This window comes from Lepus europaeus, chromosome 9, assembly GCF_033115175.1.
Source record: "Lepus europaeus isolate LE1 chromosome 9, mLepTim1.pri, whole genome shotgun sequence".
NCBI lineage: Eukaryota > Metazoa > Chordata > Mammalia > Lagomorpha > Leporidae > Lepus > Lepus europaeus.
The window spans coordinates 21,804,028-21,830,347 of record NC_084835.1 but is presented as its reverse complement, the minus strand read 5'-3'; the positions used below and the strand labels follow the sequence as shown (position 1 = coordinate 21,830,347).

Sequence of the window (26,320 nt, the reverse complement as noted above, 5' to 3'; positions counted from 1 at the left end):
CCAGCTCCCCCCTACCTTGCCCGCTAGGCATGAGTGTTCCCTTTCCCCTCCCTGGACAGCAGCAGGGCTCAGGTTCCATTGTCTCAGCGTTCCCATCACCCACCAGGCACTGCACTGCTGTCTCTGGACCCAGCTGGTGATTGATTACCTGCCCCTGAGCTCCCTGAGGGCAGTGGCCTTGCCTTAGTCACCTTTTTGTCTGCCAGATGACAGCAGGACTCAAAAGTAGCTAGGCAGGCACATGGATTTGGAAGTTGGGTGGACTTAGATTTTTCTCAGAAAAAAATCAGACTTTCCCTTTAAGTCCAGGGACTTGTTTAAAAGTCTGCAGACTGTGTTGGTATGTTGCAAGATGAACTTCACTGGGTGATTATGAAGTCAGATAATTAGGTTCCCACAGTGCATGGTCCAGGCTTGGACCAGGGAGCCATGATCACTGTCTCTTTGGAAAAGAGCTGGGCATTTCAGTTGGTTACAGGCTTGGAATAGGCCAGTGGTGTGATGCGTATACCAGGAGCCTTGGGGTGGTTCCAGGTGCTGTGTTGACTTTTGGCTAGAAAATACCCTTTTGCAAAGTTGTAGCTCTTACCATGTCTGTTGACCTACCCCATTTCAGGATTAGTTCTACCCACATGAAAGGTCATAGATGCTGTTGGGGTTGGTACCTCTGTTGCCAGGGATGAGTGAAAGCTATATTGGTGGCTATCAGGGGAACCTGCACATGTGGCTAGGGTGCATGTGGGAGATGGAAGGGGCCACTTGCTATTATTTCCATGATATCCAAAGATGGTGAACACACAGTAATCAGGCCTCTCATCCTCCCCTCTCCTGTCTCTGCCTCAGCCTCCCATCCATCAGCCAGTGCTCCTGGAGAAAATTGAAGCCTCTTTTGCCCTTCAGGCCTGACAGCTTGGAGAGAGTCAGATACCAGCTATGTGTTCTCAGGATTAGAACTTCTGGGGTTCAGTTCCAGTTCTCAGTTCTCAGAATGGACCATCGGGGCCCCCAGCATCTGATGACTCAGGTTGTCCACATGAGGCATGCCAAGGGCGTCCTGGCAGTCCCCCGTGCAGATGAGGCTGTGCCATACCTGGGCGGGGTGTTCCGTGCTGCATGCTCCTACCATTTGTCGTGTGATACCCTCACTTTTGCTGCAGTTGAGAGCTCAGCGTGGGGAGGAAGTCTCAGTAGCTGTGAGTTCTCCTTGTAGCAGAGGAGGCTTTTTCTCCTCCAAGTGAAGGGAAATGGTGGGGCACCGGGAGAGAGTGGGAGGTGACCTCGCTGCTTACCTTCAGTTAACTAACTAAGGGGGTGGGTATGTTTGGCCTGTAGCATGCCTGTGGGTTTGCCACTGAGCTTGGGCACAGGCTGCAGAGAGACACTCGTGGGTGCAGACCTCAGTCTGCCCTCTTGTTGTGTGCTCTTAAGCTTGAGGAAAGGCCTTAGACATTGATGGAGCTGTTTGGGGCCTGAGGCCCAGTCTTGGTTTCTGCCTTCCCAGCAAGCCAGGTAGAGGCCAGTCTATGAAGAGTGAGTGCAGTCAAGAAAGTGGGCCCCTGGCTGCTGGGTTCTTCCAGTCACTTTGGCAAAAGATTTAAAGACAATGGAAGAGGATGTTACCCACAGTTGTGTTGGCCATTTGTATATGCGGTGGTGCTGTGGTTGTGATTGTGGTTGTGTGGTGTGGGACTTTGCTCCCCTCATGTTCTTGTGAATATGTATGTTTGTGCTACCCTCCAGATTGCCATTTGAATGCTCCGCTGGCTGAGCAGCTGGCCTGCCTAACTGCCCAGCCCAGCCAGTTGGAGCCATCTCCTGGATGCTGCTGCCCCTTGTCATGAGAACCACACCCCTATGTGTGCATCCTTCTTCTCCATTGTGATGCTAATCGGGATGGGCACTGCTGGCCAAGAATGGTCATAGCTGGGTCTCTTGATGGCTTGATCATGTCTCTGAGATGACACCAGGCAGAGCTGTTAACCCTGTAATTTGACACAGTGGTGCCTTCCATACCAGTAGACTGCCTGTGTGTGTGAAGTGGGTAGGAGTAGGGCCTGCACAACATGCAGGGGTTCTTTAGGAAACAGCAGAGGCTGGAAGCCTGCCCTACCATGTGGGTCCTGGCAACCCATTTTTCTCCTCTGTGAAAGCAGAAGGAGTACTGACCTCACTAAATTTTCTGTAGTGGTTAATTGAATAGTACTGACTGTAGTCAGTACTATGTTCGGTTCAATGAGCAATTACCTGGCATACCTACTATTGCTCAATAAAAATGACAGCTGTTACTGCAGGTAGAAGGAGGATGGTAGAGCAGAGGTGAACAGTGCTTGGGTGCAGCTCTCCCCCCCAGAGCTCACTCCCTACTGGGAGGTCTTCTGACATCTTAGACCCTAATGCGAGCTAGGCAGTTGGGGGGGGATGGTGCAATACGCAACTCAGGGATCAACGAGCAGCTGGGTGTGGTAGCAGGGAACTGGGCTTCCTGTTTGTCTGTGTCCCCAAAGTGCCTTGAGCTCTTCCTTGTGGGAAATGTATGGGATTTTTTTTTTTTTTTTTTTTTTTGACAGGCAGAGTGGACAGTGAGAGAGAGAGAGACAGAGAGAAAGGTCTTCCTTTGCCGTTGGTTCACCCTCCAACGTGCTTCTCCTGGTCTCCCATGGGGTGCAGGACCCAAGCACTTGGGCCATCCTCCACTGCACTCCCTGGCCACAGCAGAGAGCTGGCCTGGAAGAGGGGCAACCAGGACAGAATCCGGCGCCCCGACCGGGACTAGAACCCGGTGTGCCGGCGCCACTAGGCGGAGGATTAGCCTAGTGAGCCGCGGCACCGGCTATGGGATTTAACATTAGGTATCAGTGGGCCTCAGTTCTTGGCAGATGTGCAGCAAGAATGGTGATACCCAGCGCATGTGGCTGCTGTTGGGGGGCTCCAGGTTATGTAAAGGAGAAGCTCCACCCTGTGAGGTGGGGAACCAACTCTGTCCCCTGCTCATCCTGTGGTTCACTCATTCAGGATTAGTCCAGCTGCAGGAAGCTGCCTGATGCTGGGGAATGGTGATGGGCAGGCCTCTCAGAGCTTCTAAGCTAGGAGGTTAGACAGATGACAGACAGGTCCAGGTCAAGTTAGGTATCAAGGGGGTTGTCATTAGAGGGCCTGAGAATATGTTTTTGGTTAAGGATAGGCATAGGCTTTGGCCCATGAGGCTGGGGAAGTGCAAAAGCCCACCAATCCGACTTCCACTGCATAAGTTTTGTGGTGGAGTAGATTTAAGGATTCTGTAAGGAACTCTCACAGATGTGTTATCTCTTCTTCCAGCCCACTGCCTCTTGTCACCCCTGATGGACAAGACTGGTCACTCTTAATTGACAGATAAAAGTTGTATGTATTTATAGGACACAGTGTCATAGTTTGATATATATACAATATGTATGCTTAGAAATGTTAAATCAAGGTAATTAACATAACTATCACTCCCCCATGGGGGCTTCAAAAAGTTTGTGGAAAATGCTTGTCATGAAAAAACTGGATGGATTTCAAAGTGTCTTTTTTTAAAATAGTTATTTATTTATTTGAAAGGCAGAGTTAGAGAAACAGGGAGAGATGCAGAGAGATCTTCGATCTGCTGGTTCACTCCCCAAATGGCTGCAGAAACTGGGGCTGGGCCAGGCCAGAGCCAGGAGCCAGGAGCTTCTTCCAGGTCTCCCTCCCGTGAGTGCAGGGGCCCAAGCATTTGGGCCATCCTGCACTGTTTCCCCAGGCACATTAGCAGGGAGCTGGATCAGAAATGGAGCAGCCAGGACTTGAACCATCGCCCATATGAAATGCCGATGCTGTAGGCTGTGGCTTAACCCACTGCACCACAGCGCTGGCCCCAGATTTCAGTGTTTTTGCATCAAAATAAACATCTTTTCATCCCATTTCCCACAAACTTTTTGCAGTCCCTTGTTGAATAAATTAAGAAAATCTTCTGGAGCAGTTACCAGCTGCCTCCTTTGAGCATTTGGGTGGTTTCCCCGTTGCCACTTGTAGCAAGAGTAGGACCAAAGTTAGCTCAGGGTTTGCTCCCTACCTTGACACACGAAGGAAATCAGCAGTCCCGGGGGCAAGGCTGTGCAGTGGGTACCACAAGGAGCTGTGCTGGCTCTGTGTTGTGACCTGGGCCTCGGAATGGGGGTGGATGGAGAGGCCATCTCTGCCCCTCTTCTGCGAGGAGTGGGGCCTCTTTTCCACTCTGGGATACCTGAACAGGCCCTGGTTGCTCGGCCTTTGTCTACAGCTGCCTTCGTCAGAATCCAGGCGTCAGGCCTCAGCCCTGGGCTGCCTGAAAGCTGCCTCGCCCTTTCTGTTTGTCCCCTATCGCCAGCACCTCTTTTGTCAGAGTGAGTCACTGGCAGAACCTCTGGTTTCTGACCCCTCCCTGTCTCCCCACAGCCTGTTCTGTCCGCCACTACTGGCCTAGTTCGCTCTTATCTCCCCCTTATCTCCAGCCTGCCGCTGCCCCGCCTGCAGCCTGTGCTTTGTTCTGTCTGTTCCCCAGGCTCTGGGGAGTGCCTGCACCCGAGGGAGAGCCCTGGCTCTTGGCTCACTCCAGCCCCCCTGCCCCACTTAGACCTGAGTAGGAAGAGCAGGCACCCTGCACAGGTGGTCTGATGGGCCCTCTGATGCCTTACTACAGTGGGCATTGTGTCTGCTTGCTGAGAACTGCCTTGGAAGTGAAAGCCCAGTGTGACCTCCAGGGTGTGAGCTCTCTGGCTCACGGCTCCCACTCACTTTCTGCAGCTCTTCCTTCCTGTTCTGGCCTCATCTCGCTGCGGCCCAGGCTCTGCTGCCTTGTCCACCCAAGCTGCAGACTTTTTTGCTTCCTCCCTCCTCATTTCCTGTCTTGTAACAGTGCTGTGAAGTCACTGTGATTGTCCTTGTTCCCACAGATGGGAAAGCTGAAGCCGGACAGGTCATGGAAGTTGCCCAGGGCCACACAGCCCAGATGATAGGGAACTTGAATTTCCCTGTTGGGCTCTGATTCATAGCTGTAGCTGCTCTAGTCAGTGTTGGGTCTGCGGGAACAGATGGGTAAGACAAGTGACTGCCTTTGAAGAGCTCACAGCCTGTTGGGCAGACAGCATGACCACTCAGGCAGGCCTTCCCAGCAGCAGATTGGGTGCAGGGGACTTTGGATGGGCAGTGCTATAGCCCAGTGGGTTTGCATTAGCCTGAGAGAGTCAGGGCCTCCTTGGCCCTCCCCAGGCTCTGGGCAGCAGAACTGGTCCGAGGCATGGTGGCATTCAGCCCAGGACTTATCGCTCCATCTCAGGATGAATCAGACCCCAGGACTGCCCTACCCACTGAGTGCCCAAGAACACAGCTCCTGACAGGAAGTCCCTCCACCCTAGCATTGGGCTGCTCTGGCTGTGAGGATAAGCAACAGGAGTAATGACAGAATGGGCCAGATTTGCCCCTGGCATTGTCTGCTCATTTTGGGTGCCCATCTTGCTCTGATTTTGGGCTCAAGTCGGAGGTGGAAAGGCTCAGACTGGGGCCTGCTTCTCCCTTTCTTAGGGGACTGGGGTTTTGAGGCCTTGATTTCCCTGGATGGCTGCAGAGCAGGCACACCTAGAACTAAGGAGGAAGAGGGCTTTGCACCTGCAGTTCCTGTTCTTGCCCAGCTGCTTCAGGCGGGAGGAACCTGGATCACAAGTTGGAATCTTTCTCCTAGCCCTATCCTGCCTCTTATTCCTTGCTGGAAGGGAGGAGCCTCAGGCTGGTCCTTGGGAAGTAAGAATCTTCAAAATCTGTGTACTGATAAGTTCAGTGTCACTGGTGGCCTGTTGTTCTTACTGTTAGGGAGGGGTTACTGAATCCTAAAGAGAGGAGGGTGATTAGGATTAAAGTAATGGCTGGAAGAATAGTTCAGCATCTGCTTCTTGATTTGTTTGTTATCCCCTCAGCTGAAGCCCTTTAGCTTTGCACCTATCCCTAATGTCAGTTCCCAGCCCTCATTTTTAACTGTATCCACCCTTCAAACACAACAGCAGTGGGCTGGGAGTGAGCATCTCACCTGACTTCTGGTTGCTCCCTCTCTTCTACAGCTCATCTGATTGGCTGCCTGAATGCCCTCTATAGTGTTGGCCCCAGGCCAGCCTCAGCCCTGCCACTGCTCCAGAGGGAAGTTGTCATCTCCACTCTCCTGACCTCTGTGTGTCTGCTCTGCAGGTCCGGGCTGTGCCCTTGCTCTGCTCTCAGTCTTTGCCAGGTGTCACCCCTCCCAAGAATGTTCTGCCTTCTTTAGCCACCTGGTAACCCCCACCCCCCACCCCAACTGTGTGCTTAGAATTGAGTTTAAGAATTACTTCTTCCCTGACAGCCCTTATGCAGCCCCATTCCTGTAAAACACTGTCCTCTGCACTCAGGGTTATACTTCCCAAGTCTGCTCCCTTGGGTGGCCTGGAGGTCCTTAAGGGCAGGGTTCTGTTTCCTTTATCCTTGAGCCACACAAAGGGGACTTGGTGGGTTTGGAGCTGTGCAGTGGAAGAGGAACCCTAATCTTGGTCTGGATGGCAAGAGGCAGCAGGAGATACAGCAGCCTCCCTTCTCCCTCTCTCCCAGGTCTGGTTGTTGACTGAGCTTCTGGTGGTGCCCTACATTTAGGAAGCAGTACCGTTGATACTGTCCGATGTTTCATGTTCATCCGGAAACAGGTGTGCTTGAGTCTGAGGCCAGGAGGTTGCTAAACCTCCGACTGTCTGAGAAAGAGAAAAGACAGATTGCCAATGCCAGTGGACATCACCACAGACCTTGCCAACCATGGAAGGGGTAATAGAAGTCAATTTAGTAACTCAAGTGACACAAATATTCTTGAAGCAACACAAATTAATAATATTTACTCAAGAAGAAATAGAGAATCTATATAGTCCTGTGTCTAAAATATTCTTGCAAGGAAAACCTCTGGCCAAGATGGCTTCACTGAAGTCTTCATTGAGTATTTAGGGAACAAAATACCAACGCTGCACAATTCTTAATTTTATTTGTAAAAGTTTTGTCCCTGGTATAGGATTTCAGACATTAGAGAAGAGGTTGGTCAAGGCTGTTTTGGGCAGGGCTGAGTTTCAGATCCCCAAAGTCCTCAGAGGCTCCTGCCTTTTGCTGCCTCTTAAGGGAGGTGAGGAGGCAGGGGCAAGGGCCCTGGGTGTGGAGACCCAGCTGTGGTTGGAAGTGTAGGACTGCCTCCAGGAGCAGGCAGGTGGGCTGTGGGAAGGACCCCTGTGCAGGTCATGCCTCTCCCACTCTGTAGCCACCAGCACACCTCGGGGTTTGAGTCTTCTGGTGGTGGTGGAGAGTAGCAGCTAAACTCAGCAAGAGTTGAGGAAGGTGGGGCCAGCGGCACTGTGTATAGAAAGCTAGGCCTCTGCTTGCAGTGCCACCATCCCATATGGTTGCCAGTTCAAGTCCTGGCTGCTCCACTTCTGATCCAGCTCCTTGCCAATGTGCCTGGGAAAGCAGCAGAAGATGGCCCAAGTGCTTGGGCCCTTGCACTCATGTGGGAGACCCGGAGAAGTTTCTGGCTTTGGCCTGGCCCAGCACTGGCTGTTGCAGCCATTTGGGGAGTGAGCCAGCGGTATCTTGGCCTTTGAAATAAATTAATAAGTATTTTTTTTTAAAAAGAGAGTTGAGGAAGGTTTGTGTAGCCAGAGTCTGGGCGAGGCCTTGAGGAGGCACAAGAGATGCCTACACTGAGAGGCCTGGCTGTGAACAGGAATAACCAGTGGCCTGCATCACAGGCTCTGATGTGTACTGGGCCCTCTGCCCAGGAATCTCAGAAGGCTGCCCTTGGGGAGACAGACTTTGAGCTGCCCTCTAGGACTGGCTGTAAAGGGGGTTATTAGGGTGGATGTTTCAGGATTTGAGACAAATCAGGGTGTTCTGGACAGAAGCCAGTGTGAAGAGTAAGGGGGTGGGGTGCTGCACCCTCAGCCCAGGCATGTAGTGTTGAGAATGACTTGTTTTGGGGTAAGGGGACCCAGCAAGAGCTTTGAGGAGGTGCAGTGTGATGTGGGTGGATAAGATGGAGAGAGACTTAGGGGAAAGAGGGAGACATGCAGAGCTGTATTCTCTGGAGTAGAGGGGCTGGCTGGCAAGGAGGGAGGGGAATTGATGGGGACTAAGTTGCTGTGGGGACCTGAGGAGGAGGGAAGTAGTGGAGAAGAGGGCTCGGGAGGTGAGGGGTTTGGGAGGTGTGGGGTTTGGGAGGTGTGGAGGGAGTCTGGTTTCGGGGTCTCAGGATGGGCCAGATGCCTCGGCTCCCGGGAGGCTGTGCAGCAGTGCCTGCCTTGCTTCCCTGCTGGAGTGCACTGGGGCCTGGGCTGGGGCTGAGCCATGTGAGTGCACAGGAAAGGCGGCTGAGATCAGAGCTCTTTGTAGAAATGTGGTGCCCCCCTTGATAGGCCGTCTCTTGTCTCACTGGCAAGAATGCACGGCCAGAATTGGGAGGACCTTGATCCAGAGCGGCAGCCACCACCGGCAGATTCTGTGACGTGGAGCAGGTCTTTTCCTTTCCTGAGTTTCCTCCTTGGTTGACTTGAGGCCCTTGGATAGGCTGTCCTGGGAGCTCTCCTCAGAAGAAGGGTGGGCTTCAGGGCTGGTCTGTACCTGCTGCCACCCTCCCAGGCCTGGTAACCTGGGCCAGGATCTCCCAGGAGCTGTTTTTCTTGCTGTTTTTGCATAACTCACACTGGCCTCTCAGCTGAACACCCTGACACCCAACCTTGTGTCTCACATTCACTCTTGCAGCTTGTCAAGCAGTGTGTCTGTGAACCACTCGCTGACAGGAAGGCAGGAACACCCCTCGTCCTGTCACAGGTGCACATCTTTCTCTCTGCACGCTTTCCCAGGCTGCCTGCTGAGCTGGTGCCGCACCCTGCACACCAAACTGTCTAGCATTTTTTTTTTAAATGTCGTTTAAACAGTTGGGTGTTTTTTCATTTATTAATGAATAACTTGGCCTTTGCCAAGGCACTTGAGCGTTCCTAGGAGGGTGGTGGCAGTGATGGGGGTGAGTGTGACCTTGTACAAGGGCTGGGAAGGGGCCTGGAATTTGCCGTGGCTGATCCCTTTCCTGCAGTTGCTGCCCTCTTCTGCCAGGTGGTCAGGTTATCAGAGGCCCTTCAGAAAAAAGCCTTCCTGTGGAGGTGGGGGCCTGGCAGCCCTTTCTGCTCCTCTACCTCTGTCTTAATCACCATGGACGCCCCCCGCCGCTGAGGCAGGCAACTCTGGCCTTCAGGGAGTCTGCTGGCTGGTGGTGGGAGCAGACTCTATTGAATGGTCCAGCTTTTGGCTTCTTCCGTGGGCATCCTGTATCAAGGGAGGGTGTGTCAGAAGGCCCACGCAAGTCCCAGCAGCCTGGGAGCCACACAGAGAGCCCGAACTGCTCTCTGTGCCAAGCAACAGTGCTCTGCTCTTCCTTCCCTCTTGGGTCTCACCAGCTGTGTGTCTGTGTCCCCAACCTGCCTTGCTGGGCAGAAGTCAGCAGCCTCTCCCCAGACCTCTGGCTCCCACTGCCTCAGAATGCCAGCTAGAGCCCTCTGTGATGGGCCCCCGCCTGCCTGGCAACCTTACCTGACACTCAACTTCACCTGCTGCCACTCCAACCCCTGTGGGTTCTTCAGCTCGAGCCATGCTGCATGCTCCCGCCCTGCCCATCCCATCTTCAGTTCTGTAACACTCGTACTCTGCCTGCCCCCCCCACCCCCACCCCAAGAACTGCTGTCACTGGGTCAGTTGTTTTGTTCCTGCTGCCTCGTCCCTGTGAGACTGGGCAGCCAGGGATGAGGGGCGCACCTTGCCCTTTCCACATTGCAGGAGGCTTTCTCAGGCCAACCTCCAGCCTGGTTTGGGGGTCTCCACCCCCAAAGGGAGGTTGTGTGGCCAACAAATGGCAGGGTTTTTACTGGCGAGCAAATGCCACTCCAGAAAGGCAGTTGTCAAGCGTGCACAGCTTCCAGCAGGCATAGTCCCAGCAGCTGTTTACTTAGCATTTTTATGTAGCACCAGCTTGTCCTTGTATCTGCCACAGCAGGTGGCCTGGGGAAGGTGCTGACGGATACCTCCTCAGAACTGACCGTCCCGGCCAACCAGAGGCTGCCTGCAATGCAGTGAGGGGATGGACGCCTTCTGGAGCGGCAACCCTGGCATGCAGGGAGACCCTGACGGCTCTGGCCAGGGCCTCGCAGTCCACGTGGGGTGCTGCGGCGCTGTCACACGTATTTGAATGCACAAGTGTACGTACATGCCCTGCAGGACAGTTTGCCCGCAGGACAGGCTGATCCAGTGCCGATGAGAACATAGAGAGGGTGGAAGCAAGCCCAGGAGCGGGATTGTCTGGGGCAGGTGGAAGCAGCATGGCAGTTTCCTTCTGTTGTGGCCCTTGGTGCCCCTGGAAGATATACCTGGAAGGTGTACCATGTCAAGGCTGAGATGAACATGATTTCTCTAGACTTAAAACAAAAAAGTGCAGGAGCTGGAAGGAACCAGATTTAGCGGAAATGATTTTTCTCATAGAAACTGTGATTCCTCACACCTCTGTCTCTCTGAGCGTAATGGGTTTTCAGACTGCTTGTGGAAAATGTGTATAATGCAAAAGCTATGTGTAGACTTCAGATTTTTTCCATCAAAATAAACTTATCTTTCAACTTCATTTTTCCATGGTCCTTTTGAAATGGCTTTTGTACATTGCAGGCCTGGGCAGTGAGTTTTGTTTCAAGCCTGATCCTGTGTTAAATTATGTTATTCCCGGCCAGCACCGCGGCTCACTAGGCTAATCCTCCGCCTGCAGCACCAGCACACCGGGTTCTAGTCCTGGTTGGGGTGCCGGATTCTGTCCCGGTTGCCCCTCTTCCAGTCCAGCTCTCTGCTGTGACCCGGGAGTGCAGTGGAGGATGGCCCAAGTGCTTGGGCCCTGCACCCACATGGGAGACCAGGAGAAGCACCTGGCTCCTGGCTTCGGATCAGTGTGGTGTGCTGGCTGTAGCACGCCAGCCACAGTGGCCATTGGAGGGTGAACCAATGGTAAAGGAAGACCTTTCTCCCTGTCTCTCTCTCTCACTGTCTACTCTGCCTGTCCAAAAAAAAAAAAAAAAAAAAATTATGTTATTCCCAAAGAATACCAAGTAGATATTTCCCGAGAGGTACCTGGCTCTGTAGGGAAGTCAGGAGGTCAAGCTCTTCCTCCTGTCCTGGTTGCTGACTGTCCTCCCCACCACCAGCCCAGACCTCGCACCTCTCCCAGCTCAGCACGTGGATCCATCCAGACCCATGAAGGTGGCTGGTGGCTGCAGCCCTACCAGCTCCATTTCTCACCACTGAAGTCTTCCAGCTCTTCTGCTGGTCTCCTCTGAGGGCCACCACGTGCCTGGGACTGGGCTGCATTAGGAATTTTTAAATTTGAGGTGAGGCGTGAGGCTGTAGTGCTGCCCCTGTCAGAGGCAACAGGCATGTGCCCCATGCAGAGGCTGGAGCACCAAGCTGGTCCTTGCCAGGGTGTCTGGCTCCTGAAAATTCCTGTTCCCCATTAACTTCCCCAGGCACTGTTGACTGGACCCAAGAGCGTTCATGTGAGCAGGTGGCTGTCTCCTTTTCTTTGCAGGACAAGGAAGAGGGGGAGCCAAAAACCAAGCAGCTTAGAGAAGAGGAGGAGGAAGGCGAGAAGCACAGGTAACCTGTGTGCAACTCTGGGTGCACAGCACTCTGCTGCTCTGTCCTCCAGCACCCACTGGTCTCCAGGTCTCTACATCCTCCCAGTCCCGTGTTCAGACTCCACGTGCTTCCTGTCTCTCCCTCCCCTGGCTCCCTGTTCAGAATGGAACTTCTGAACCTTCTCACTAGTTGGGGCCTTCTCTGCATGTCCCCCACCCCGCCTCCATTAGCTGTCTGGCAGATGTTCGCATTTTCCATCTAACCCTCACATTCTGCCTTTCCACTCTGCTCACACTCCTTTTACATCTCAGGCTTTATGTAGAGCTCAGCTCAAAGGCCTCCTCTTTTTCCTCTGTGTTCCCCCCACCTCCGGCTTCATATCCTTCTGTAATATTAATCACTTTTTTGCCAAAGACCAGTGTTGGGTTGAGTCAACCGAAGTTGCCCAAACAGTGTGTGCACTTCTCCCTCCCTCATGGTGGCAGGTTCCCCAGAGCACCCTGACCTGCTTTGCATCAGATATGCTGGGGACTGTTTGCAGGAGCGAATGTTAGGGCTCGGAGAGCAGGGAGGCTGATCCTCACGCTGGGAGAGCCTTCAGATCTGACTGGCATTCCTGTGCCCGAGTCCCAGTGGTCCCAGACTTCCTCCTACAGCCAGCTCTGAGCCAAAGCTCTCTGCCTGGGACCAGACTGTGTCTGTAGGGGCAGATGGCCTTGATTTCCTCTGCCCTGAGAAACAGCTGTGTCCCAGGAAGCAGAAACCCCTCCCTTTATATGCAGCTGAGTCTGGAAAGGCACTCCTGAGATGTTTATGGATCAGGAACAGATTCCAGAGACCCCTGGGCCACCGTCTTGGCCCCAGCCTCCTTTACCTCTGGGGAGAGAAGGGCAACCTCTGTGCTCAGTGACCAGCAGGTGTCTCGGCTTGCCCTGCCCCTGAGAGTAGAGCACAGCCAGCTTCAGTTACCTGGTTTGAACATAGGTGCCAGGTGGAAGCCCTGTAGGCACCAACCCTTTTAAAGTGCCCTGGGAGGAATGCGGTGCCTGCTCTGGGCTGCCTGCAGCCAGGGCCTCATGGAGAAAATGCTTCTTGAGTTGAGGCGGGGGTCTGGAGGGTAGAATTTGGTTAGCAAAGACCCAGTGCTATGAACCTGCAGTGTGAACTGGTGGGTAATGTAACCCCTTACTGGGGAGGTATGCACAGGCATCACTCTACCCCCTTGACCCCTGCTTCTAAGCCTTGCCCTATCTAGGGAGTGACACAAGGGTGGTTCGAAAGATCTGTACCTGGGCCAGCGCTTGGCTCACTAGGCTAATCCTCCGCCTGCGGCGCCAGCACCCCGGGTTCTAGTCCTGGTTGGGGCGCCGGATTCTGTCCCGGTTGCTCCTCTTCCAGTCTAGCTCTCTGCTGTGACCCGGGAGGGCAGTGGAGGATGGCCCAAGTGCCATAGCAGCCATTTGTGGGGTAAACCAATGGAAGGAAGACCTTTCTCTCTGTCTCTCTCTCTCTCTCTCTCACTGTCTAACTCTGCCTGTCAAAAAAAAAAAAAAAAAAAAAGAAAGAACTGTACCTGAAACCTGGGCCCAGCTTGGGAGCTCCTGTGATCCAGCTGCCCACTTTCCTTCTCCCTGGTGTCTTCTCTCACACCTTGATCCAGAGTCCTCCCTGAACTGCCTCAGCCCACATGGCCACCCAGCTGTGACCTCTAACCACCAGATGACCCAGGGCCTGCTGCCTATGAGCACCTGGCTTCAGCTTCCTGCATGCTGCTGTTGGCTGACAGCAAGCAAGATTCTCTTGCCCTGGTTACCCTCCAGGTCTCAGCGTCCCTCACAGAGACCTACTGGCTCTGTAGGCACTGCACAGACTCTTGGCTGGTGGCCAGTTCCCCTGATTGGTATAGCTGGTTCATCAGGCACGTTTTTAATAACTGTGAAGCAATTCTTGGTTTAGCAACAGGCCCTGAAATTACAGGATTTAGGCACATGGTGCAAGCTCTGGATTTGGGATTCAATCCCAGGTTTGAGGCCTGGCCCAGTCACATGCCCTCGGTCACCCTTAATATCTTCAACTGAAAGATGGATAGAAGACCAGAACTTGTTTCACCTAATGACTAGAGCAAATGCCACAGCTGCTTTCCCAGCAGGGCTGGGGCTCAGGGGGAGAAGGAAGACCCTGGGCGACTTTGCTGAGAGCACAGTGGACTTCCATGTGGAAATCACGGAAGCAGATGGATGAGTGTAGGAATAGGCGTGTGTGACAGGGGACCCACCCGTGGAGATGGGCAGACAGGCCTCATTTTGCAGATGCGGTTGTCTAACCTAGGAAGTGGGAAGACCCATCATCATGTTGGAGGCAGGTACCCCCGGGCCCACTCCTCTCCAGCCATCCTGAAGTCACCCACCTGCTCCTGCCCCACTGCCCAAGGAGACCTTTTTCTAACTCTTTTGCCTTTCATTATAAATTGATGATCCACTTTTTAAAAAACATGCTGGGATTTTGATTACAGTTGCCTTGAATCTACAGATCACACAGTTCCTTTGAAAATGTTTAGTACCCTCCTTGGGTAAATCCTGCCCAATCCCCATCTGATGGGAGTGGGCCCCAGCAGGTTGACAAGCCCAGGCCATACCTGGCTGTCTGGGGAGGCAAGAAGTGTTCCCACCTCCAGGAGAGCCCCTGCTTCCCAGAGCCATCCTTCTGTAGCTAATTCTGGTGCCAGTGACTTGTGCCTAAGGGAGCCCCTCTCCTCCAGCCCCTTGTTCACTGCCTAAGAAGAGGTGCCCTGGAAAGCTGACTTGCAGAGAGGGCCCTCTTGTCAGCTGCTGTTGTTTTTTTAAGCGCTCAGTCACTTCCTGTTGGCAGGGTGCCTGATGTGAGCCCTGGAGGCCCTGCCTTGTGGGAGGGGCTGTTGGGTTGTGGCTGCGTGGAGAGGAGAGATGTTGTACACTCCATCTGGTGTAGGAGGAGGGGTGTATGTCTTGTCAAGTACTTGACATACGGAGCAAGTTCCAAGCCCCCAACCCCCACAACTGCCACCTCTCTGGCTTTGGAGAGAGATCTACACCCAGCTGGGGCAGTTGGTCACCTTGAGGGACAGTGGTTTGTCCTAGGGTGGGTGACACATATTGCAAAAGAAACCAGGACACTGGCCTTCCTTCTTCAGGGATGGAAAACCTGTTCCCCAACTCAATGTGTGCATGACCCTCCTCTAGAGAGAGGTCCCACCCCAGCTGAGGCTGAGGTCTGGCCCAGAGCCCAAACCTTTTAGTCTGCCAAATGCCAGGCCTCCTCCCCTCTGCGAGTTGGATCCCAGGGGTGGGTCTGTGCTCCAGGGTGTGTGGCCAGTCTGTGATGTCAGCTTGTTCCAACACACATTACTCCACTCGGTACATCCAGGGTGGTTCCCACCCACACCTCCTGAGTTACCGTAGCCTTGCTCCAGGCCCGGGATGTCCCAGGTATGGGCCATGCGGGTGAACCATAGCCCCATGAGTTGTGCTGAAGCAGCAGATCGGAGACATGTGGCGGCCCTGTGCTCCAGGACTAGCCTGGAAATGTGGGAGAACGTGTCAAGAGAGCACAGGCTTGAGGAAGTGGTGAAACCCGTTTGCCGTGGCTGGCACTGGGGATGGCCCTTCTGTTTGAGGAGGGCACAGGTGGGTCCTGATAGCCCGTTTATTGTGATCTTGAGTGCTTCCAAAGCTCTGCTTTTGACATCTTCCTTGCTCTGGGGCTGGGTGGTGTCTGTGTTTCTGGGTGAGGAAACCACAGTTTGGGCAGGTGAAGTGGCAAGTGGAAGGGAGTGGAGCTGGCACCAAGACCTTCCTGAGTGCCTATCTGATGTGTAGCCAGGGAGGGAACTATGAGCTCACCCAACTTCCTGTCACAGGCGGGACTGAAGCCATCGCTGCCCACAACCTGCAGGCTTGCAGGGCAGGCCAGGCACGGTTCTGCCCCATACTTGCCCCTGTGCTCCCTCGATGGGGAGCTGCAGTGGTCTCTATTCCACATGCCCTCTTGGCTGGGCTTGGTTGGTAGGTAGCAGGGCTGCCAGGCAGCTGTGGTGAAGAGAGGCATGGCTCCAGTGGCCAGCAGCAGGAGCTGACACTTTGCAGCCCAGGGCAGCCTGATGGATGTGAGCACCATCCACCTCCCAGAGTGGTCTGTGGGTAGGTGGGCCCCAGGAGGGAGAGGAGCAGTGGACTGTGCAGATCCCTGTCCCCTGCCATCTGGATGTGAGCTGTTCTTATCCTGTGGGGCCTTTGGGACTCAGCTTAACTCCATAAATCTTTACTTTCCTTCCTCCTCTTTGAAAATAAAATTAGTACGTAAAGTCCATAAATTGTATTTTATTTAATAGAGAAGTTAGAAAATACAGATTCACATGGATCTGTATGTATCCTGCCTTTTTGTTTGTTTTTTAAAGGTTTATTTATTTATTTATTTGAAAGGCAGAGGGACTAGCACCATGGCCCGCAGTGCTGGCATCCCATATGGGTGCCGATTCAAGTTCAGCTCTTTGCTACAGCCTGGGAAAGCAGTGGAAGATGGACCAGGCCCTTGAGCTCCTACATTCATGTAGGAGACCCAGAAGAAGCTCTAGGTGCCTGGCTTTAGATTGTCCCAGCTCCAACTATTGTGGCCGTTTGGGGAGTGAACTAGAGGATGGAAGATCTCTCTCACTCTCTGCCTCTGCCACTCTCTAACTCTGCCTTTCAAATAAATAAATAATTCTTTTAAAAATGAAAAGAAAGAGTTACAGAGAGGGAGAGAGAGAAAACTTCCATTTGCTGGTTCACACTACAAATGGACACAACATTCAGGTCTGGGCCCAACAGAAGCCAGGAACCAGGAACTTCTTCTGGGTCTCTCACATGGGCACAGGCGCCCAAGCACTTGGGCCATCCTTTGCTGCTTTCCTAGGCACATTAGCAAAGATCTGGATGGGAAGTGGAGCAGGTAGGACTGGAACTGGCACCCATATGGGATACCGGCATTGCACGTGGTGGTTTAACTTACTATACCACAGGGCTGGCCCCTTGTTGTTTTTAGTTATTTATTTGAAAGGCAGAGTGGGGCCAGCACTGTGGCACAGTGGGTTAACGCCCTGGCCTGCAGCTCTGGCATCTCATATGGGTGCCAGTTAGAGACACGGCTGCTCCGCTTCTGATCCAGCTCTCTGCTATGGCCTAGGAAAGCAGTAGAAGATGGCCCAAGTCCTTGGTCTTCTGCACCAGTGTGGGAGACTTGGATCATCAGCGCAGCTCTGGTCATTGCAGCCAGTTGGGGAGTGAACCATCGGATGGAAGACCTCTCTTTCTCTTTCTATCTCTCTCTCTCTGCCTCTCCTCTCTCTGTGTAACTCTGACTTTCAAATAAATAAATAAATCTTTTTTTAAAAAAAAAAAAAGCTTCATGAAAAACCAAAGAAGAAATTAAAAGAAAGAAAGAAAGGCAGAGTGACAGGGTGAGAAAGAGATCATCTATTTGTTATTTCACTTCCCAGTAACCTGCAACAGACAGGACTAGACCAGGCTGAAACCAAGAGCCCAGAATTCCATCTGGGTCTCCTGTGTGAGTGGCAGGGACTCAGTTACTTGGGCCATCACCTCCTGGCTTCCAAGGTGCACATTTGTAGGAACCTGGCTCAGAAGCAGACAGGCCTGAATCCCAAGCAGTCAAATTTCAGATGCAGATGTCGAAAGTGGCAGCCTAACCTGCTGTGCCGCAGTGCCCGGCCCTGTCCTGCTATTTTGCAGCCTCTTTCATGGGATGTATCATGTCTGTCTTTCGGTAAATGTACTTGTGAAATTCTCTGGAGCTGCTCAGTATATCTTGGAGAATACCATGATTGATTTTTTAGTCTATCAGCTGTTCCTAACTCTTCAAAGACCCATTAGCTTTGGGTGTTCAGATGGGCAGGGTGCGGAATTTGACCTCTTGCCAGAGAGGACCTAGGTCAGGTCCTGAAGCATCAAGGGGAGGGGAGGATGGTAGCGACTGTGTGCCCCAGATGTGATGGCAGCAGCCACTGTGCAGGGGCCACGTTTGACTAATTCCTGGGCCTGGCATTGCCTGGAACAGCTGCTGGTTGATTGTAAACCACCCCTCAGGGGCTTTTGGTGGGCCTCACGCTGACACAGCTGGGTGAACGTGGGTGACTGTGGCTGTCACATGTCTTGGTGAGTCTCCCATGCAGTCTCACCCCCGCTGGCTCTGGCTCTTCTGAACTCCCTGTTTTAAGACCAGGGCCCAACTGTATTATTTCTGAAGCCCCTCTGCCTCTAACATTTGTGACTCTGTGATTTTAGGGGCTAAAGAAGGGTTTTGCTGGCAGCTAGGAGATTCTACAGAGGAGGAATAGTGGCCAGGATGATGTGGTGGGCTGGCCTCTGCTGGGGTGGCAGCCTGAGGGCTTCTTCCCTTGGGGAACACAAAGTGCCCAGAGGCCTGGCTGAGGGGGGCAGGGCCTCCAGGCGCTCTGCCAGGTAGCCCTCATCCTCCACAGAGGGGGGATTCAGTGGGGTCTGCCTCCGGGCCAGACGCTTGGGTTTGGCTCCTGGCTCTGGGTCTTCACTCAGTTCAGACACACCAGGGAATCTCGGGGCTGCTGTTCAGATCTGAGGTCTGGAGAGGCAGTGTGTGCAGGGTGCTTCTGCTCACATGACTTTGTCCCATCTGTGATGGCCTGCAAGTGGGGTGGGCAGGACGCGAGAGCACCCACCCCTGTTCCAGAAACTGAGGAGGCCTTGTCTACCCCCTGGGGCTCTGAGGTGGCCCTGGCCTTCGTGTGGTCAGTTCTTGGTCTTGTTTCCCAGTTGACCATTGTCTTCCCTGCAGTCAGGACAGGAGGCCTGGGGTAGCTGGATGGGAGAAGATGAGAGCGCTTTCACTGGCTTGTGTCTGCCCCCTGTGCCCAGAGCCATCTTGCTGGGGGACTGCTGGAGGACAGTTTCTTCTGTCTGTGGTGGGGAAGCCATGGGGCTCTTCAAAAATTTGTTTGTTGTAATGCCGACCATCAAGGATCTGAAAGGAAAATGTCAAATAGTCACAAATGAAAATGTCCCTCCATGACCTCTTTCCAGTGTCTACATTCTGTACTGATCTTGTGCTTGATCTGCACCTGACTTGTTTTCTGCCCTTGCAGCCAGGTGCTGTGTGCACTGAGCTGTTCCCCTCTGTTGGCAGCATACTCTGGGGGACCCTGCCTGAAGAGCCCAGAGGGATTCACTTCATGACTGTTAGAAATTATGTCACTAGAACTAGTTGTCTGTAGAACACTTCATTTTGCTTACTCCTGTTTTGTTACTCTTTGTCCAGAGTGTAATTACTGGGTTTTGGGGTCTGAATATGTCATTGGGTCATGAAGGAAACCATTGGGTCAGCCTCTGGAACAGCCTTGTGTGCCGTTTGGGCTGGGTTCTCTCCCTTGTTGGGATGCCTTTCTCATTGGCGTGGTTTTTGAGGGCCTGGCTCTGGCATCAGCAAGTGAGGCCTTGTTTATCCTGGAGTGTCGGGTGGGCCTCCATGTGCCAAACCTAAAGCAGACAGAGGGTTCTTGGCAAGTGGGGAGGGGGTGTCCTGGAAGAGCTCCTGGGTCTCTCTGTACTCTGGATATTAAAAATGAAAGCGCTCTGTGGTCAGAGGTGCTGGTCTCTCTGGCCAGTGCTGGCTTCCAGGACCCTGCAGGTGCATGCTGTGCTTGGTTTTCACTGTGGTTTCTTTCTGTGAGAGCCTCACTCCAGCTCCCTCTCTGGCCCCTGAGCAGGGCTGTGGGCATGAGAGACTTATTCTCAGGAGCAGGCCATGTGGGACTGCCTGTGCTGTCCTCTGTCTGCCTGTCTCCAGGAGTCCAGGACAGGGGGGTGAGATCTATGGTGAAAAAAGAGGCTGATGCTGTGGGGAAGATGAATGAATGAAGTGGTCAGGGGCCATGATGCTTCCATGAGTAGGGTAGACTGTCTCTGAGGCCCATTTGCCAGTGAAGGGTTTGGATCAGATACCTCATCTCCAAGCTTTCTTTCATTTAAACATTCTAGAACTTTTCTCCTGGGTTTACAGAGATCAAGTTTCCCCACTCCCTTCCCCTCAGTGGCATATATGGAAGGTGTGAAAACACCCCAAGAGGTGATTTCCCCCAAATCTCCCTGACTGGTCCTTGCCTGCAGCCCCTGCAGCTGGCCTTGAGGAGGCCTGCAGTGCTTACCAGCCGGTCTTCTAGGCTTCCCAGGGAGGAAGCCGCATAGGAAATGTAAAAGGATATGTCTTACGTTTTATTTATTTGTTTTCAAATTATTTATTTATCTATTTATTTTAAATGCAGAGTAACATAGATAGAGGAGAAACAGAGAAAGATCTTCCATCCCATGGCTCACTCCCCAGATGCCCATAAAAGCTTGGGCTAGGTCTAAACCAATAGTTGGGGATTCCATCCAGGTCTCCCATGTGGGTGACAGGGACCCAAGTATTTGAACTATCACTTGCTGCCTCCCAGGCATGTTAGCAGAAGCTAAATTGGAAGTGGAAGCAGGTCTCTATCCCAGGCACTCTGATATGGTAGGCATGTGTCCCAAGCAGCAGCTTAACCCCCTGTGCCACAATGCCTGCCCTCCTGTTTTCCCCAATTTAAAAGGACACTCCAGAGTCTGCCTTCTGTGTGGTAGCAAGGCTGGTTCCTGTAGTAACTGAGAACTGGGGTGGGGGACATTTGCTGAGTGAGCCAACTGTGGGGCTGGGACCACGTGAAGTTTAGACTTGTTTTGGAGACCCTGGGGGCCCTGGATCATGGGGAATTGGACATCTGCCTCCTGTGGAGAGATAGTGAGCCTCAGCTCAGATAGTGCCTGCCGACAAGGAAGGGCTGTGGGTGGCACAGGGCATGTGATGTCCTAGAAGCCTTGGAACTCACCAAACTGCCCTCTGTCCCTTGGGCTCCAAGGCAGGAAGCCCAAAAAGCATGACTTGATCTCTGCTTCCTTTGGCTAGTGGGTAATCTGACCCTTGGCCACAGAGGCGGGGCAGCTGGAACTCTATGCTGGGGCTGCCTGGTACAGAGCCCTGCCCTGCCCCTGGAGGTCAGCCTCATTTACGTGCCCCTTCTGGCTCCTTCCTCCTCGTGTTTCCTTTTGTTCACTTGGTTGTTTCTGGGCAGATTCTGGAAGCCACAGAAAATCACTCTTAGAATCATCACTATGAACACTTCTGTGTCAGCACTTTTGTGAATTTTCTGTTTCATATTCAAAATAATCATTTGCAAATGTTACTTTCAAAGGTTATAAAATTATCCATCTCATGGCTATAGCTTTGTGAGTAGGTGAGGAATTCATGAGGTGCAGAATTCAAACAATATTAATAAGTGCACAGGGAAAAATATCTTCCTGCACTCCCAACTTCCCACTTGGGAGCCCACCTTTGGGACCAGCTTCTCAGCCCCCTGCAGAGGCAGGTTGCACACAGATACGCTGTGTCAGCTCGGAAGTGCTGACGTGTGACCTCTCCTTACACGCGTGCTTCTGCGCACACTTGCTTTTCTCAGTCCAACAGAACAGCTTGGTGTTCATTCTGAGGAAGCTCAGAGTGGCTCCATCATCCCTTTGGCCCTGTGGATTCTACTGATGATGTGGGCCGGAGTGTACATGAGCAGGGTTTGAGGGTAAGCTCCTGGAAGGGGCTCTGGTGTCTGTGTTCTCCAGGCACCCGGCACAGGACTTGTGCTATTTTCCATCCTGGGAACAGCACAGACTGGCTTGAAGGCTCTGGTCCTTCTCTGGCATGGTCCTCGCACTCTTTGCCTTCTGGCCCCTGAGCACCAGGAATCTTCCCACACTTCCTGTGTTATAGGAAAGGCCTGTGGAGTTGGACCCTGTCTTAGCCCATCTGCTCCCTGTCTACTGCTGATCAGAAAGGGCTGCAGAGGTGACTCAGGTAAGCCAGGTTCCCTGCTGCCCGGGATTCCAGTCCCAAGCTTGTGGTACCAGACAGATTGAAAAGGCAAAGGGAGTGGAGGAACGAGGCAGTTCTTTGGCTAGGCCTCAAGTGTTGTGATGTGTCCTGGGTGGCCCTGCACACATGATATGTGCTGTGCAGAAACAGATGTACTCTGCCACCCACCCTGTGGGCCACACAAGGATCACCTTCTGTCTGCTTGGTGACCCCAGCTGCACTGGGGGAGTTGTTTTGTGGGGCCTTGGTGGGCTGTGCCATGTGTTTACTGAGCTGCTTGTTCCCAGGCCTCTGTGACTGTCCATCTTGGACTGTCATCTTGGTCTGCCATGTTCCTGTCCAGTAGATAGTCTTTAGGGTCTGGGGACGGACTTCTGGGGTAGCAGTATGGAGTGGAAAGGTGGTCCTCCTGGGAGAGGAGGCCTCTGTCCCCTAAGACAGCAATCTGTTCAGTGAATGATGTCCACAGGTTGTGCCACCCCCACATAGCCTCATGGTAGACTGGTGTCCTTGATTTCTGTGTAGGCACCTTCCCATGTATGATTCTTCCTATGTCTCCAAAGCAGCAAAGCTGGGGTCTGGACCTAGTCATGCCGCTGGAGGCCAGGACTAGCACTTCCTCCCCTCAGCAGCAGCCTCCTCATTCTAGAATGGGGATGGCTGCATGAGTATTTGGCTCCAGGGGCCCCTGGCAGAGTGGATTCCAGGTGCCAGTGACTGCCTAGTGATTGCAGGCAGCCGCAGCATTTCCCGGCCAGCTGACAGGTGTTAGGTGTTGGCCTGCTCTGCCGGTCTAGCTGGCACCATGTTGTCACACCTTGTCCATTCTTCAAGAGCCATGGCAGCTGTAGGTGCTGTGATGGGAAGCACCAGGACAGCCTCTGCAGCCTGCTCTGTGTGTGAGCCTCCATCTTACTATTTGTTTCTTGACTTTGCTTTTTTATCTCACTCCTAGTCCTCTTAAATTTTTTTTCTTTTAATCATTCCATCTCCTTCCTTTGTCAATGACATGCTCTTTTCCCTTTCTTGGCAGAGGGCTAACATGACACTAACTCACTGAATCCAGTTAGAAGTAGTAGTACCAGTTTCGTGCAGTGCAAGAGCGTTGGACACTTTAATGCCATTAGCCTCTCTTTCTGCATTTTGTGCTGGTGTTGCTGTCCTTTAAGTCCTACAAGTCATTGTTCCTGTTTGGGACAGCCTGTGTTCGTGCAGGTTTACCTGCATGTTTGCCCTCTCTCAGGCTATATTCATTCCTTCATGCAGGTCCCTGCTCCTACTGGAGACCATTCTCCTTCAGGCTAGAGCACTCCCTAGGTTTGTCTTAAGGAACAGATCCACTAAGGACAGAATCTCCTTGCTTTTCTTTATCTGCGAGAGTTTTTCTTTTGAAGGCTTTTTTTTTTTGACAGGCAGAGTGGATAGTGAGAGAGAGAGACAGAGAGAAAGGTCTTTTTGCCGTTGGTTCATCCTCCAATGGCCGCTGCGGCCAGTGCATCACGCTGATCCGAAGCCAGGAGCCAGGTGCTTCTCCTGGTCTCCCATGTGGGTGCAGGGCCCAAGCACTTGGGCCATCCTCCACTGCCTTCCCGGGCCATAGCAGAGAGCTGGCCTGGAAGAGGGGCAACCAGGATAGAATCCGGCGCCCCAACCGGGACTAGAACCCGGTGTGCTGGCGCCACAAGGCGGAGGATTAGCCTGTTAAGCCACGGCACCGGCCCTTGAAGGCTTTTTAACCACCTCTGGAATTGTGGCATTTCGTTTGCTTTCACGCTGAGGACCGTCCATTGTCCTGTGTTTTCCGTCATTGCAGTTGAGAAGTCAGCTGTAAGGTTCAGTTTCATCTGTGAAGGCCAGAATTTCCTCATGGTTGGCTTTTGGTATTTTGACAATGATTTGCCTACATACGCTTTTCTTTGGGGTCCATATTACTGCTTTATCCTACGGCTTGATTATTCTCTTATAAATTCTGTGTAATTCTTTAATTAATTCTCTAAAAATTTTCAATCATTATCTCTCTCTCTCTTTTTTTAAAAAAAAATTGATTTATTTACTTGAAAGAGTTACACAGAGAGAGAAGGAGAGGCAGAGAGAGAGGCCTTCCATCTGCTGGTTCACTCCCCAGTGGCCAGAGCTGAGCCGATCCGAAGCCAGGATCCAGGAGCTTCTTCTGGGTCTCCCATGTGGGTGTGGGACCCAAGGGCTTGGGCCATCTTCCAATGCTTTCCCAGGCCAGAGCAGAGAGCTGGATTGGTAGTGGAGCAGCCAGGACATGAAGCAGCGCTCATATGGGATGCCAGCATTGCAGGCGGCAGCTTTACCCACTGTACCACAGTGCCAGCCCCTGTGTATTAGATCTTATCACCATTTCCTGTACATCTGTTTTTTCTTTACTTTCCAACTTCACAGCTCTATAGGTCTGTGTGTGTGTGTGTGTATAATTTTTTTATATATTGTTTGTAATTGTAGTTATATGTTTCAATTGTAAAATTTTCATTTGATTTTTATAGCTTTCTGTTTGCTAAAACTTCTCTTCCTGTGGTCTGCTATCCTAGACTTTCACTAAGGGCTGTGGCTTTTTTTTTTTTTTTTTAAGACAGGCAGAGTGGACAGTGAGAGAGAGAGACAGAGAGAAAGGTCTTCCTTACAGTGAGAGAGAGAGAGAGAAAGGTCTTACTTCCATTGGTTTACCCTCCAAAGGCCGGCGCGCTGCGGCCAGCGCACCGCGCTGATCCGATGGCAGGAACCAGGTGCTTCTCCTGGTCTCCCAGGGGGTGCAGGGCCCAAGGACTTGGGCCATCCTCCACTGCACTCCCTGGCCACAGCAGAGAGCTGGCCTGGAAGAGGGGCAACCGGGACAGAATCCGGAGCCCCGACCGGGACTAGAACCCAATATGTCGGTGCCACAAGGCGGAGGATTAGCCTGTTGAGCCACGGTGCCGGCGGGCTGTGGCTTTAAATTTCATTTTTCACTCCAGTGTCTGCATCTTCTGTGTCTCTTTTTTCTTTTGATTTTGAGTCCTGGATGTTGTATATGAAACTTTCTAGAGGTAATTTGGGACTCTATGTATTTTATTTATTTTCCTGAAGAAAGACTTCCTGTGGGCAGTTAGGCCAGGGCTGCCCAGACCACTATTAGGGCTGATGAGGAGGCATACACCCCAGCACAAAAGGGCCGGCCAGTCTCAGTCCTTGAGAACAAGGGGTTCACCTTTGCCCTTAGGATGGATATCATGGGCAGGGTCACAACAAAGCTGGGGGTAGGGTTGCAGGGTCCTACTCTCTGCCTGCAATGAATGTAACCTTCTCTCTCTCCAGCCCCATGGAAGTGCAGGAAGCGCTGCCTGGTCTCTGCTTATGAGTAAGCAGTGCTGTAAGGGAGGAGTGGTGCTGATGTCGGGCACACATTGTCACCCTGCCACACATGGTCACACTCGCCTTATCTCTGCCACTGCAGCCCCTCAGATCCTTGTGGTCTTGGTGCTTCTCCAAGGAAAACAGATTTTGTAAAATATGTCTCTTGTTAGTTTGTTGTTGCTTGGTAAAGGCCAGGCCCAAATCCCAACAGAACCCAGTGCTTCCTGACCTCTCCCAGAGATTCCTGCCCTTGTGTGTATGTGTTTGGGGGGTGGGGTGGGGTGGGACAACACTGTTAATTGGACATTAGGGAGGGCAAATATCTTCATTTCTTGTGGCAGGAGAAGGCTTGACCCTAGCGTGATAGAGCTAGACACCACCAGCACCAACTCCTTGGTTGGTATGTGGAAACTGAGGCCCAGAATTGGGCCATACCACAGCGGTGGGGGCCCAAGTATTCTTGCTGCTTGACCAGTGCTCAGCTCTAGCGGTGGTGGGTGGCAGGGCTGCTGTTCTCTCCTCTTGACTTTGACCTCCCCCTGTCCCCTGCCCTGTGCTCCCTCGTCCCAGCTGCTCTTCAGGAGCTGGGGCTGGGACTGAGACTGGAGGCCCAGATACCTGCTGCCCGGTGGAGTTCCCACTGGCTCTGCTCTCTCCTACGGATTTCCCGGTTTCTCACAGAGCCTAGGGCCAGTTTCTGAGAGTGGCAGTTTTTCTCCCACACCCAGTTTCTCTTCCTCTTTTCCCCAGTTCTGTTGAGAACAGAAGTCACTGCCCCACACTTTCTTTCTCAGTGCCTCAGTGACCTGGCATTCTACCCCAGGCCCAAGGCAGGCATTAGGGCCTGGGGACCAAGGTGGCCTTTCCTTGCTCCTTAGAGGAAGCTGGTGCTGGGAGTGTGGCCCTACCCCACCCAGGCACAGAGGTTCAGCCCAGCCCCAGGGGCCCTGGCAGGAGGAAACGAGATGGTGTAAGAGCTGGGGACAGGAGCAGGTTGAGCTTATGAGTAGGACTGAATTGGGCATGCAGACGTCCCCAGGTTCAGACCACTGCAGCTTGCACGCTGTGTGGCCGTAGACATGAGCTGCCTTGCTTGTGGAATAGCTTGCCCCGACAGGTGCCAGGTCCTGACCAGGACTGGGCAGATGACAGCCTGTGAGAGGCCCTTGTTGGGAAGCTTCCTGCCTGGAGGCCCAGAACTTTCTGAGGCACCAGCAATGGTGGACCTGAAAGAGGCAGTAGGGAAGGAATAGGTCCCCCCCCGCCCCGTCTCCCCTGGCTGGCATATGGGGGTCACTTCTGCATCTGTTGTTCTTGCTTTCCATTAAGC

The 26,320-nt window shown here is 52.8% G+C and overlaps 1 protein-coding gene across 1 annotated transcript in view; it reads left to right on the top strand.

The window, feature by feature from the left end:
- Positions 1 to 26,320, top strand: part of CCDC12 (coiled-coil domain containing 12) — a 63,094-nt gene that overhangs the window by 24,724 nt on the left and 12,050 nt on the right. Inside the window, exon 2 of the mRNA XM_062200720.1 lies at positions 11,636 to 11,703. Coding sequence (XP_062056704.1) covers positions 11,636 to 11,703 — 68 coding nt within the window. The remainder of the gene's footprint in view (positions 1 to 11,635; positions 11,704 to 26,320) is intronic.